Below are 14,658 nucleotides of genomic sequence, written 5' to 3'. Positions count from 1 at the left end.
ACTCTAGACTTAAAGTACTCCAGTTTTTCAGAAGTTATAATGCAAATGTCAATTTTCCACCTGTTCAAAAACATTTGGTGTCTATATGAATTTGCATTATTTGCTAATGCAAAGTACTTTGCATTAGCAAGTCAGATGTTGTTTAGTGAGAAATTATCCATGTATTTATGTGCAAAATTATGAGAACATAAACTAAGATAGGAAAAGCAGAAAAATAATGACAAAGTTTTCTGCTGGGACATGAAATTCAATTCAAAGGCTTAAATTTGAAAGGTACTGGAAAATGAAAAATAACTTGAAAAACTGGAAAATGTTTTATAAACTGGTATTCATATTTAATTCCAGTGATAGCCTAGCCACATGTAGAGGACATAAGATTTACCTTTTTCATGAATAAGTTGTCCTGCCTGGAACACTTGTCAACTTTGAGCTTGAGCACAGAGATGTCCGAGATGCTGCTGCAGAGACAAAAGAAAAAACAAAAACACACAAAGTGTAACCGAAGCACAGATTGGTCCAATTAAGCCCTAAAGCAGTACAACTTAGGGCTCTACATTATGCACAGACGCAAAGCCACCATGTTCCTACAGACGCACCCACATACCTAATGTTGGAAAACTTGGGCCTGTTGTCGTGCCGGTCGATGAGACTGAGAAGGATTTGGAGCACCAGCAGTCGAACCTCTGGATCCTCAGTTAGAGAGAAGGATAGCAGCGGCTCCAGGAAAGAGCTGGGCAGTGCTGTCAGCATGTTGGTGGTCTGGAAACCCGCTGTCACCTAAGAGAAGGATAAGCACATTTTGTGTTTACAATCTTCCCACACATGATGAAAATTCAAGTCCATCAAGACATCAAGATTACAGCCAAAACACACATGGGTTGTAGAAAACTATTTTCTCAAAAGACAGAGTACTGCTATTGAGAAGTGAAGTGTCGCCTCGATTGATTGACCTGAATTTACTTCTTGTCTACACTGATAGCACTGTGATAAACACAGCTAGTAGCACAATTATCTCAGCCTGGAGAGGCACTGATGGATCCTGCCACTCTCTTTTCTCAGTGTCACCTCTGATGTGCCTCTCCGTTCCTTCCATTTTTGTTCTCTACTCTATTTCCCATCTATAATCTTCTTCTATTTCTCTTGATTTCACATCAATGTAAAAATAAAACCAGCCATCATCATCATCCGAGTTTTCATCTTCTGCTTTAGAACTTAATAAAGAACCACATTTTTGAGATGATAATGTAAGAATCAGGACTTACCTGGACCAAGGACTTAAGTAACATCACCTGAATCATCCTGGTGCCCTCAGGCCTGGGGATGAAAGAGCAAATACAATTAAAAATTTCCTCACAAATAGCCTTAAACTGATTTGTTTACAAAGCATTGTTGACTGAAAGACAGGAAGAGGGAGGGTGGAAAAGTAAACGTGAGTGCGTTGTTTGAGACGTAAGAATAATTTACCCAGAGCCTGTGGACGGCAGAGCTAGGTGAACCCCAGGGACAGGGATCTTGCCCATAATGAAGAGCATGACCTCTGACCGCTGGTATGTTGGTAGTGTGTTGGCAAATGAACCTGAAAGAGAAAGAAACAGACAGATAAACATCAAATGGATAAGAGGAAGATCTGGAGACAAGGAGAAAAAAAGAAATTAATACCAGTCAGAAGAAAACTCACACATCTACACACAGAGACATAAACACAGACATAAGGTAAACATAAGCACCACATGCAATCTGATCCATTCCAGGAACCTGTCTTCTAAAGCCTCCCACACTCCCTCTTTCTCTCACACACAAACCAAAGCACACAGACGCACCACCCACAGACTCACCGATGGTCCTGATGACAGCCTCCTGCAGTTGCCTCTCCTCATGAGCTTTGATGATCTTGGTGCCGATGTTGGTGCTGCCGTCGTAGGAGCCGGTCAACTCGTAGTCCACACTGAGACGAAGCTGCCGCAGCAGGGTGTTGAAGACCTCCAAAACTGTCGGGCCTGCAAACAGTGAATAATCAAAAGACGTGCTCACGCCAAAATGAAAATCAGCATCGGATTTATAATGTTTGAATCAATTCACAACACACCAGCCACCACCTTAGTGTGTTTATGTGCATGTGTGTGTGTACATATAACTCACCTACAGAGCCGCTGGCCGCAATGGCGGCTGCCTCCAGCAAAACTTCCACAATCCCAGCTCGCACTGTGGCCGAGTTCTTGCTGTTGGCATCCAGGTGACCGAGAAGCTGCTGGATTACCAAGTGAGAGTGCTGGGACTGAAAAAGAAGCCGAGAAGGAATGAATGAGAGAAACCACAGTGGAAAAAAAAATACAAGAAGAAAGAGAGAGAAAAGTGCAGTAGAAGCAGTAGAAAACTGGTAAGTTGCAGCATAATAATTCAACCAGGTGGCATGCTAAAAGCTGCATTTCTTGCATTTCTCATTCAGGTCCATAATGAATCACAGCTGTGAGGAGAAGAGTTGATGCCCAAATGGAATCAGCAAACATCCCTTATTTTCCAAGCCATTTTTGGGTGTAACACACAAAATGTTTCAGGATTCCATCTGGACTTGGATATAAGAAAGAAAGGGGGTGAGGGGTGAAAGAGGTCTTTAGGGATATGTAGGCACTGTATCACTCACCTGGATGGAGTACATGATGATTTTGAAGCAACGCACCGCAAAGGTCTTCCCCTCCCATAGAGAGTGGTTATCTAAGTGCCTGGAGGAACAGAGAAAGGAGGACGGGGACGGGGAGGACACAGAAGATGTAATTATACAGCACCAAGAGTGATGGAGAGTAAAATTATAGCTCTCCAAAAAGCCCCGCCATCGAGACTCCATTTGTATTTTTTTACATCTGTGTTTGTATGCTGCACACGTCTATAAACAGGAAAATGCAAAACGACAAAAAAATGATCAGGATCACAACATCCATCAATCATGATCAAGGAATCACAACCGAACAGTTGGTCGAACTGCAGAGTATTCATGTATGCAGAGACAGAGAGGCGGGGACATTAAGCACTAAAGCATGAAGACAGTGATGGATGGACAAGAACTGGTCTCGCACAGCACTTGACAAGTGAGATGAATTGAAGGGTAAATAGAGAGCAAACTGAAAATAGATCAAGAGTGCTCAAAGAAAAATAAATTAATAACCAGAGTTGCATTCAGAGAAATTCTGGAGTACAAAAATAACCACCTAAATAAACGCATTTTACATGTGCTACTTTGTATTTCTGCAGGCTTTTTATTGTGTTAGCCAGATCGACCAGCGTATTTTCTGCAGACTAGCAGATTCAGCTGTATCCTTGCAAGCACATTATAAATGTTAAAGTGCTGGTCGACAGAATTTATCTACTGTACTTTTCTGCAGACACCTGAGCTCATGACGCCTTAATTTTTTAAACGAGAAATTAATATTAAAGCTGGCTTGCTACTCCAACCACACCTTCAAGGAAATACACTGTAAAGCAGGAATGATAACAAATACTAGCTGAGATGCTGGGAATGAAGCCAAGTGGGACAAAGAATAGATAGATTTACAACAGATGAAAAAAGTACACAATAAGCACAATACAAAAAGGGATAAGCATTAATGTCTAGGGCTCAGAGAGATGCAGGCACATGCAGTGAAGGGAAAAGGATGAGAAAAATAAAACACTTCATTCCAGGAGGAACGGTAGAGCTGAACTGATTCAAACAAGAGAGGGGTGGAGGAAGCAAAAGATGGAGAGACAAACGACTAAAACAAAAAAAGCTCATCTCACACAGGACCAGGCTCAGAGACACTGAAAGTTACATATAAACATCCTAGAAGGTGACATCTGAGGCACAATAAAGCTGTGACAAAGCAGGCCGACAATGTCTTATCAGAAAAGAACTATAACAGCAATAAAATCAGAACCTTGCAAGGCAAATCGTGCACTCACATCAAGTCAGGAACAACTGTGTAACCTTGCATTGACCTTGTGCCCCCTTGGGCAAATCGGGGTAAAGCTAAAAATGCCGCAGTAGTGCCCTGAGATGCATCCTTCCTTCAAACTGAGTCAATACGTCAAAAAAACAAACAACTGCGTAAAGGAACTAATCACAACGAAAGGATAGAACTTGTAAATGAAAGAGCTTGCAGGGCTGTCTCACATCAGCACGGGTGTGATGGCATTCTTGATGTTGCCATAGGCGGCTCGTCCCAGCAGCTCCCTGAAGCAGCGCTCTGTCAGCTCCACCGGGCTTTCCTTCTCCTTCTCCGATGCCTGCAGCGGAGAGGGGGAGCGGCTGGTAGGGAGTGATGCAGGTGAGAAAGCAGAAAGGACGGAGAAGGAGAGGAAAGAGCGGGGAGGAGGCGAGGAGAGGGAGGGAGGGGAAGTCGAGTTGGGAGGGGGCAGAGAGGTGCGGGCAGTGGAAGAGAGAAAAAACGGAGAGAAGAGTTTGGAATCAATTTGATTCAATAACGCCAACATTTACACACAGGCTTGATTTTTTTCTTCCACAGAAACACTCTTTGAAATGCTGTGTCACTGCAGCCTTCACTGCTGACGTGAGTTTACCCTTCTGCAGTAAAAAATAAGTGGCTGTGTTTCTTGTGTGTACGCATTTGTGTATTGCTCATCTGTTATCACTACTGAAGACATGTCCATCTCTAAGTTTGTGTTATGTGTGTGCGTGTGTGTGGACACCCTCAGATGGTCCAGCCTTTCTTTGCTCTCATGCATAGTTAAAACCTTCGCCATAACTCTATCTTGGTCATGACTAGCCTCGGGTCGCCCGCCAATGATGACATTATTTATTAACAGCCTAACTCTTTCATCTTTCTTGGCTCTGCTGCTGAAAGAAACTGGAATTTGAGCTGCAATGGAAAACAGAAAAACTAAGAAAAACACTGTAAGTAATACATCAGTTTAACTTTAAGGGCACAAACTTAAATGGAGCCATTTTTTAAGTCTTTCAGCCGCTAATGCAGAAAACCCAGGTGAGTTCTGAGCTGCTGTTGAAAGGTTTCGCATCTGTTCAGCAGTAACAAATAATGCTTACACAGCTGCTCTCTCTGACCCCTGTCCAATTTAAAAGGGCATTTCAAACACCCACAGGAGACTGATTCTGCACTCTCACCGCACAGTTCTGTCTAATGACTTGGAAAGTCAAAAGAAAGCATTTGGCACGAGCAGAAATCAGCACTAATAGCATCTAAAAGCTTATTTTACTACTGTAATTTGACCTCATATCTGCTTTCATCAAACAATACACAGAGGCTGTTTTTGAATCAGCAGAGTGTAAAATGTATGTTTAAAGGTGAGGATCATTTGAGTTAAAATCTGCTGAGGCAACGTCTGGAGGAAAATTGTTTGGGGAACATAAAGTCTTTGCAGAAAACTACACCTGACATTTGAATAAAAATCAACCATGCCGGTACTTCTTGAGATATAAAGCACAAAACAGAGCCCCAGAGAAAGCTTTTAGAATCTCCAGAAATAAACTCTCTACAGAAATTAGTCTGAACCATCAGAAGCTAAAACCTGCCTGAAGTTGATCTTTAAATGAACTTGTACATGTGCATGGGGATTAATGTAGAGAAAAATGCACCATCTGTGAGTTTAATTAGACTGTGTACTGACTGCTGTGGGTTTTATGCCTGGTAATGACTGGCTAAACTCAGTGTGAAGAGGAATGGAGGATGCACAACAGGGGCAAGCCTCATAGCCCAGAGAGAGAGCGGAGGGAAGCTCAGAGGGGAATGTGTCTCTCTGAAGGATTGTGTCTGACTGTCTCTTTCTGTCCATCTGCCCCTTTCTTTCAGTAACCTTCCCATTTTCATCACTCTGTTTCATATCATCCACCCTCCACCCAGTCTTTCAGTGTGCTGCTCACTGCCCTCCCCCTTTGCTCCCTAACCTCAGATCTCGGCATTGACGTCAAAGTGAATTTCAGAATGTGGAAAACTGCCAAGAAAGGGAGGCTCCAGACTGTGCATCTCTCTCACTGGCATGGTCTAGCCCTCAGCCTTTGTTTTGCTTTTATTTTCCACCCATTGCACTATTTCTGTTCATACTTTGCCCCCTTTCATAATCTCCCCCTTTCTCCTTCCAATTTTTCTCCCCATCTCCTGGTGTCTTTGTCCTTGGATGCTGCAGGTGGGCAAACAGATGCCCATAAGGCGAGCAGAGCTGTCAGTGGGCTCACTCAGTGATGACAATGATGATGAATGACGCGGGTGATGGCTGGCTAGACTGCCAGGACAAATATGGCCTAACATAACACAAACAGTAGCAGTAGGCTACAGAACAATGGATGTGGACTGTGTGACGGAGGCATGGTGGGTCAACTCTGACCCATTTTGGGTCATCAACTTTCTCGCCACATATTGGCACAGCCTGGTCTGTTTAGTAACAGTCGTAGACGTACCAACACAGGGGCCACTCACCTTTCTGTACGCTCTCCACTCTGCAGGTTGAAAAGCAGAGAGGGGACAATCTTGTCCATGTGCTGAGGGTCCCAGATGTTAGCCTGTAGCTCATCATTCACAGTCTTCCTCACCACACCCTGCAGGCCCTTGATACCTGCCATGCGGATTCTGGAGGCAACAATCACAGACACAGACAGAAGAAATTGCATAACAGATCTATAAATGGATGATTCTATTTAGGAAATCCTATTTTTGTCTATTTTTTTCTATTTAAGTATCTGTCTGTGTTTGGCTGTTATTTTTTCAAGGCTATATTTAACTGTTCAAAGATGTCCCTTTGTCTATTTTCAGTAGAAGACAAAGATGACAACATTATCACTTTCAAAGGATTTCACTTTGAGAAGATATTTTAAAAAACATCCATGGGTAGCGGCAGTCTAAAAAAAGACTTCCTAATGTAGCCTAAAAACAGCAGTTACTTAATAATTCTGCCTCTGGCGCAATCAAGCATCTGTCCACTCACTTGGTGCGGATGTCAGGGTCCTCATAGCTGGAGTGGCACATCTCACTGAAGCGCGACACGAAGAAGTCATAGCTGCGGTGATATGATGGCGTATCCTCTTCTATGTTGGCAAACTTCACAAACTGAGAGGAGGAAAAGAAAATGAGATTTTTAAGTCAATTTAAGTCAATCAGTTCAGATTTGCACGAGTTTATTAAGAGTTTATTTAATTACAAACTTTTTAATGAAAAAAACCTAAATCCTCTAAGTGAGTATCTTCCAAATTTAAGTCAAGCTGTAGCACCATAACATCTCATTAAGAGTGAAAAGCACAGGGCAGAGGGGGGCTCTCCCACTGGGCCAGAAAATGTCACCATTTAAACACACTGACATTTAGCTCCACACACCCTACAATTAATAAATTATGAATTGGATTCAAGTTGGAGATTATACTACCTGTAACAAGAATTCTACGGTGAATGTTCAGTAAAGCAGATGGTAACTACTTACAGTAAATATATTCCCCATTCAAAAATAAAAGCAGGATTAGTGCAGAAACCCAAATGTAAGGATAAAAAGAATTTATGTAGAAAATGAGCATCTAAAGACGTCTCTGGTGAATCTATTTCCTGTGCATGAAATGACTGCTTGGAGTGGATCTGAAATTAAATGAAGTACCCTTGAGCAAATTTAATGAAGTGAACCTAGAACTGCTCCAGGGATGCTGCTCATCTGCTGCAGCAGTAAGCTGCTGAAGCAGATGATATCCGGAAGCTGCCCAGCATCACTGCCAGTAATACCGGGCAGCATGCATCAACTCTGTGTCTGCAGAAACAGACTATGTGATTTAAAGCTTTCAGAATAGGAAACCACAGGCAACAGAGAGCTGAGATTATAACCATTCTTGTTGCAACCAAAGGCTACACCAGGAGAAAGAGAGCCACCCATACAAATAACAGCATGTTGACAGAAACACTACCTCAGGAACTGATGTGTTAGAAAGGGCTCTGCAGTACAAGGTTTTAGGTCAGTGAAATGGAGTGTGAGAAAACCTGGTTGGGCTTGATTCCTGTGGTGATAAACTCTCTAATCCTCTCCTTTCACCTCTCCCTGACACTCCTTTGCATCTTGGGCCATTTGCACTGGGCCATACAGCGCACACTACAATGGAAAGACGCCATGTGGTAGTTGCCACGCGAACATACAGCATTTGTCTGAACTGAAAATTATAGTATATTAATAGCTCTATGTGAGAGGATGTTCAGGGTTTTGTCTGCCCTGGGTGTGCGTTGGGACCGAACAGTGAAACTAATCTCAATCAATATCCTCACAATGGTCAACAACAAGCACTCTGAATGCACAGCTTAAAATTAGCAGATATGGCAAAAACCCCTCTATTATTGATTGCGGTAAACAGCACTGTGATGCTCAATTAATTATGCAGCACCGAGGCATCAGTGTATGGCCTTGCATTTGTCCTAAATACACACCCATGAGCGTGTGTGCGAGAGAGACTGATAGCAGGAAGATTATGAGGGAGAGGTTGGCGTGTCTCGTCAATCTGTGTAGATGACTGCAGAGCTCTGCCAGTGTGGTCTGCAGCTAATCTGATTTCCTTTGTGTGTCCTCTGCTGACCGGGCCGACAGCGCTGATAGCTGCTTCCCACATCAGAGGATGCTCATCACTCCCACTCCCTCTGCCCACCACTCTCTTTTTGAGCTCCCATCTTTCTCAAATGCTAACACAGTATTCCTCTCAAGGTTGACATCTTTTCCTTTATGCCATCACATCAGTAAAGTAAATGCACCCTGTCAACTTTTGATTGGATAATACCTCTAAATCCACTGAAATGGGCAGAATTTGATGCGTCAGAAAAGCTTAGAAACTAAGGCACATTAAACACATTAGTGACCAACAGTTCGAGGAAGAGGGTATTTATCTAAATTTATATCAGCAAAACAATCTGTCAGCTTTTAAATGATTCTAGTAACCAAAAATTTGTGACCAGGCAAGTTTTTTTGCTTATGAAATTACATGTATAGCACAAAATTGTTTCTGTTGAGCTTCTACAGTAAATTGCAACTGTAAATCCTTCCAAAAACTACCTTAAATCAAGTCACACAGACATCAGCTTGGTTAGTGCATTTGCTCTCTCCCTGAATGCAACAACTAATGCCCAAGACTTACGAAGTGAAGCTGCCACTTGGTTTGATTATTTTAATGTTTACTATGAATTTTACTACAGTTGTCAGCTATCACAATGGTGTCATTTTGTGGTAGACACCTTCTGTACTTAGATAAAAGAAACGTAATGTAACACTTGAACAGTAGCTAAATATGTGCATGATTTTCTTTCTTATTTGCAAAACTACAGAACATGCGATGAACTCTTTAAACTAGTCATCTCATCCTGGAAACTCACCGAGTTGGTTCCCAGGATCTGTAGGCTGGGTTTGTCTGACTCTAGCAGCTTGCGCACCATCTTAAGAAAGCTCTCCACAAACAGGTTGATGCTCTGACAGTGGCAGGCCATCAGCAGCTGGTCCAGGGCTTCCATGGCTATGCACACATACCTGAAGACGAGAAGTGAGACACGGGGGACATCTAAATTAGACCACTGACCCTGTAGGGAAATATAATCTGCGCCGTTTGTATCTTACATGGATAATAAAATAAATGGATATTTTCTTAATGGGTAACTTCATACAGCAACAGAAATCAAAATGTGATAAGCTCTGCCAGACAAACTCCAGAGACTCACGTATTGCACAGATTTCAGGGACTCTGCCAAATGTAAATGTAATCTCCACAGGCTATTTCCAATGGCAAGAATCATCACAGGGCGTAACAGTCGAGAGTCACGGAAGACAACAACTTATGTGGCACATTAGAAAAGTAACGGCAGACTGTACAGAAACATCACCAGTGATAATCCCACTCCAGCCATGTTGTTTTTCTTAAGAACAGACCAGACTGCCTCCCTGCCTACTCTACAGTACTTTGCATGGAGAGCCCAATAAATAATTACTGATTATAAAGAAGGAGGGCTGTCAGTGTAAATACCTATAAAATTACAAGCAACATGTTTCCCATTACTTCAAGAAAAGCAAGACAACCTCAAATTCCCCCCAGAACTTGAATGTACTACCTTTAAGTGTGCTAAATTTAAATCAGTTAATGCATGGAAGAATAAATAATACAAACAATAAACAAGCATTATTCGTCACGGCAGAGATTTACCAGCTGAAATGTTTTTCTAGAGGCTACTTTGAACAGCGATTGACTGGTGATGCTCACCCGTATCTGTGTCGGGCCACATCCCTGGACAGTCTCTCAGACAGGTAGGCTCCGATACGGTCGAGCTTCTCTGGAGCTGACAGGGCGTAGAATGTCAGCTTCTCCATGTTGGCTTTCACCAGCCCATCCTAAGAGGGTGGCAGAGGGAGTGGAAGAAAGAAAGAAAGAAAGGAGGAAAACAAGACACAGAAAATAAAAAAGTTTTAGGCTGTCACTCATGTAATTTTCTAATACACGTCTCTGAGCTAATGCATTCATGTGCATACTGCAGTGTGTAATTCTCCTCAAAACCCAGATCATAAGAGTATAACTAGATCACAAAGTTTCACCTCCTGCTTTCCCCCTTGACCTACTTCACTGCTCTTCAGTCTGGTCAGGGGGAGGAGAGAGCTAAAAACATCTATAGTCCATTGAGATCCCTTTACATTCCGGCAAGAGCCAAAACGTGCTGTCAATGAAGTAGCACTCTCAAAGATAAATAGAAAGTCAAGTTAAAACACATTGGTAAGACATACAGTTATGACAAAGTTATGACGGAAGACTGGTAGAATGTCTTAGTCATACACTCCTGTATAAAAATGTCTTCAGTGAAAAAGACCTACTCCTCTTATCAGAGGGTTGTTTTAGACATTGGTGAAAGGCTGGCTCTGCTTTGGTCTGCCTTTCCAAAACATCCTGTGGCTGAAATCCATAATCGATCACACAGCAAGAATAAGGCGGCTGACAATGAAACAACACCCTAAGGCTGAAAAGCTGATTTTGGAGTTTTGTTAAATATAGTGAGTCCTTTTGTAGTCCTGCAGACTGTACAGCTTTCTGTAGGATGTAAACACAGTAAACCAAGGAACGTCTGATTCTTTGTAGTCTCTTCTTTGCTGGCAAACCCCAGGAATAAAATTTCAAACTACAGATGTACTGTACTGTAGTGACATTTTGTACAGTGCAGTACAGGAGGCGCAAGCAGCAAATACAACCTTTATTTAAAAAGCTTACCATCAATTATCTGGGAGAGACAGTGAAATACAGTAAAAGTGTACATACACACACCCACATGTGCGCACAGTGTGACACAATTTTGAGTTAATGTTATCAGACGGCTTCATTACTACCAAACTACTGGGACAGCGTTAGTTACAGTCTCAGCCACAGCGGCTCAGAGCCCAACTTAGAAACCTTTTTTTGGGAGCACAATATGCAGGTGTGCACACACACACACACACACACACTCACAAAACAGGGAAAGAAGATCTGGCCTGAGCCTACTGCTATGTTGCTCGTATTGCAGTTCTGGCCACAGATCTGACAGGTAAAGTGGGTTACTGCATCAGGACAGAGGCACTCATGAAAAGCTTCCTCTGCAACAAATCAGCTCCTTCTTCTTCAGCCAAATCAGTTCTCTTTATGAGTCATCTGCATCAGATCTCAGTTAATCAGAAGAAGCAGTGGCAAAGTTGAGGTCTGTGGTTTGATATCAACAGCTTTGAAGAAGAAAGTTCTGTATGGAGGCGGTGCAAAGTTTTCTTATCACCTCTACCTCGCTTTTCCTAAATCTAAGATGTTATCACAACGCTGTGTTTATATTTACCTGCGTAGGGACTACAGATGGAAACCTAAATCTGGCACAGTGCTAATTTCTCACATTTTTGAGATGTTCTGATGTGCTCTGCCTTTTCTAAATTTAACTTAACAATTAAATACACTAATCTTGATGAAGACAGTAATCTGTTGAGATAACAGCAGCTTTTACCCACAATTCAGCGAGTGCATGATTTCTATACATAATCATGTAAAAGACAGGAGAATGGTTATCAAAGACAGCAAGACCAGTAATTACTAAAGAAACAGAGTCATTTGAGCTTCTCACCTCTGGGTCTTCTGGGAAGATGTTGTCTACCAGTCTCTTGTACCGAGGCCTGAGTGCCCCGCAACAACCACAAACCCCTGAGGAAGATGACAGACAGGGAGGGAGGAGGGAGAAAAACAACAAGGGAGAGAGGGAGAGAGAGATGGTCAATTAGTCTTGTAAAATATGACTGACAGAAATGCAATAAAAACAAAAAGAAAGAAAAACAAGTAAACACGTCTTCTTTTCTCTTCCCTTCACTGTGGTAGCAATATTTTTCTGTTCGGTGTAAGTCTGTGTAAATGAAAGAAAACAATACCAAAGTAACAAGGTATGTTTTATACTATGCCATGTGTTCCAAAGGTAGGGTTAGAGACACTACATACTGCAGGTGGGGTTAAAATCACTATGTAGATAGTGGTAATTTTTATACTTATTACACATTCAGTGAACACTGGAACACAAATCAGTCAATAACTTGTGATTTACAGTACTTAAAGACAGCAACTAATCACGTCTTTGTTTTCACAACATATCTACACAGAGGCCGTGGTGGAAAAGTAGTGTTGAAAAGAAGTAAGTTTTTTAAATTAAACTGACTTGTCAGCAAGGAAAACACAGCTGTAGCAGATAAAATAATACAGTGTAAGCTATCAAGCTGCAATTAACAGTAGTCTTGTTACTGTTATTGTGACGGCCCTTTTTAAGTGGCACACTTAAATATAAATGTACACATCATTCATTTTATTAGGTGCAGCTGTGTCTAGACTGATGTGACAGATAGAAATGATCATCGGGGAGCAGCTGAATATGGAAAGACAAGACAGACTGAAAGGGCTCCACCCATAACTTTAATTGTATTGGGACAAAAAGCATAGCAAGCTTCCACATAACTCCACAGTCAAATACCCTTCAAGAACAGAGCTGCCAAATGCCGGCCATCAATGTCGGTACTGGCATCAATCAAACAACGTTGAGTCCAAGATTTAAAAACGATATGCGATAAGATATGTTTATGTTTGTGGGGATTCAGAAGCTTAGTCAGCACCTCCACAGTTTGTACCTGCATTGCTGTACAATAACAGCCTTTATTCCCCCACACAAACCCATGCTAAGCAAAAGTAATCCAGTGAAAAGACATTTGGAAGGCCAGATATGGAAAGAATGTGGTCACACGACCACTGCAGTCACAACAATGCCACTCAGATGATAACACACACAAAAACTCAAAGGCACAGATGCACGCACACACACGCACGCACACACGCACACACACACAGTCTCTCTTTCTCTCAGTGCAATTAAGACAGCCTTGGAGAGAAAAGTGCAACACACTGAAGAGTGATTTTTCTGACTTTGCATTGAGGAGACAGCAAGCTAGGCAGCCAGCAAGAGCTGGATTCTGATTGGTTGAAGGAATTCAGCAGTGGTGAGTCATAAGGGGTCCCTGGGAGAACAAGGAAAAAAGGGATAACCTACAAAATAAAATTTAAAAAACCAAACAAACAAGGAAACAAATGAATCCTTTGACCCTTCACACTCCTCTCCATAACAGTAATTATGTGTCTGCATTAGTCAAATAAGGATATACGAGTTTAGGAGTCATAAACAGTAGTGAGAGAAAGTAGGTCATTATGCTGTCAGCAATGCAGTCAAGTTAAATGAATGATGTGTGATAGCTCGACACTTGTCTGTGAATCTTATTCATCCAGGTCATTGTTCTCTCACTCTCAAATTGAATCGAAGGCAACTGGACTTGTGTTTGTCTGGGAAGACGTTTCGCCTCTTATCCAAGGGGCTTCATCAGTTCCTATGCATCGGTCTTTCTAGTCCGCACTAGTCTTGACACTTCAAACAGAGACAGGACAAATTTAGTGTGTGGTAGACAAAAGCAAAACAATCTCCAAAGAAATAGCTTTTCTTCTGTCCTTCCTTCCTTCCTTCCTTCCTTCCTTCCTTCCTCACTCCCAACGTCATTTTCCTTCCTTCTATTCTGCCAAAGGAAAAATGTTTCATTATTCATTATTTTAGTTTCCTCTCACACAGATTGAAGCCTTGTTCGCTGATGTGGCACTAAAACTTCACTGACCAGACATTAACAAGATTGCCAGTCACTCCTGTCTCACAATACACTACATCCGACGCACAGTAGATTCTTGACTCATGACATCAAGACAGTAAGTTTAATCTTTTTAACGCACTACCAGAAATGTATAAGAAATGTATAATATTATATAAGAAACCAACCAACACAGCCTGCGACAAGCCTTGTGCCTCGTGACCAACATACTGTTCACACTATGAGACACCCAGCCTCCTACAGAGGCTAGAATATTCAAACCAGCTGTCGACTGGTAATACACCCCCCCCCAAAAAAAATCACAAAATTATGTTCACAATATAAAATGTGCACATTTCACACAGATGATGGAGGCAATCAGCAAGCACATGCCTGACTCACCAATGTGCATTGACAGGTTGAGTCCTGCTATAGCATCACAGCACACGACAAGCAACAACCAGGTTTCCTGTGCAATATATTTGATTTCCCAGAGATATAGAACTATAATGAATAAACAAAAACAGAAACAAATCTGAACACAGACCACTT

General features: G+C 42.0%; 1 protein-coding gene across 3 annotated transcripts in view; it reads right to left on the bottom strand.

Annotated features, from left to right (window-relative positions):
* The window catches only part of LOC121199545 (protein EFR3 homolog B), a 28,137-nt gene that overhangs the window by 5,114 nt on the left and 8,365 nt on the right, over window positions 1-14,658 (bottom strand). For all 3 annotated transcript variants that reach the window (XM_041064331.1, XM_041064332.1, XM_041064330.1), the window contains 13 exons: window positions 12,069-12,145; window positions 10,205-10,332; window positions 9,330-9,480; window positions 6,928-7,049; window positions 6,423-6,572; window positions 4,145-4,279; window positions 2,642-2,720; window positions 2,140-2,275; window positions 1,836-1,997; window positions 1,465-1,576; window positions 1,263-1,314; window positions 605-777; window positions 383-458 (listed from right to left, as the gene is read on the bottom strand). In XM_041064331.1, coding sequence (XP_040920265.1) covers window positions 383-458; window positions 605-777; window positions 1,263-1,314; window positions 1,465-1,576; window positions 1,836-1,997; window positions 2,140-2,275; window positions 2,642-2,720; window positions 4,145-4,279; window positions 6,423-6,572; window positions 6,928-7,049; window positions 9,330-9,480; window positions 10,205-10,332; window positions 12,069-12,145 — 1,553 coding nt within the window. The remainder of the gene's footprint in view (window positions 1-382; window positions 459-604; window positions 778-1,262; window positions 1,315-1,464; window positions 1,577-1,835; window positions 1,998-2,139; window positions 2,276-2,641; window positions 2,721-4,144; window positions 4,280-6,422; window positions 6,573-6,927; window positions 7,050-9,329; window positions 9,481-10,204; window positions 10,333-12,068; window positions 12,146-14,658) is intronic.

This window comes from Toxotes jaculatrix, chromosome 19 (genome assembly GCF_017976425.1).
Source record: "Toxotes jaculatrix isolate fToxJac2 chromosome 19, fToxJac2.pri, whole genome shotgun sequence".
NCBI lineage: Eukaryota > Metazoa > Chordata > Actinopteri > Toxotidae > Toxotes > Toxotes jaculatrix.
Note: the sequence above shows the minus strand (reverse complement) of the source record. Positions and strands in the feature narration are given on the sequence as shown.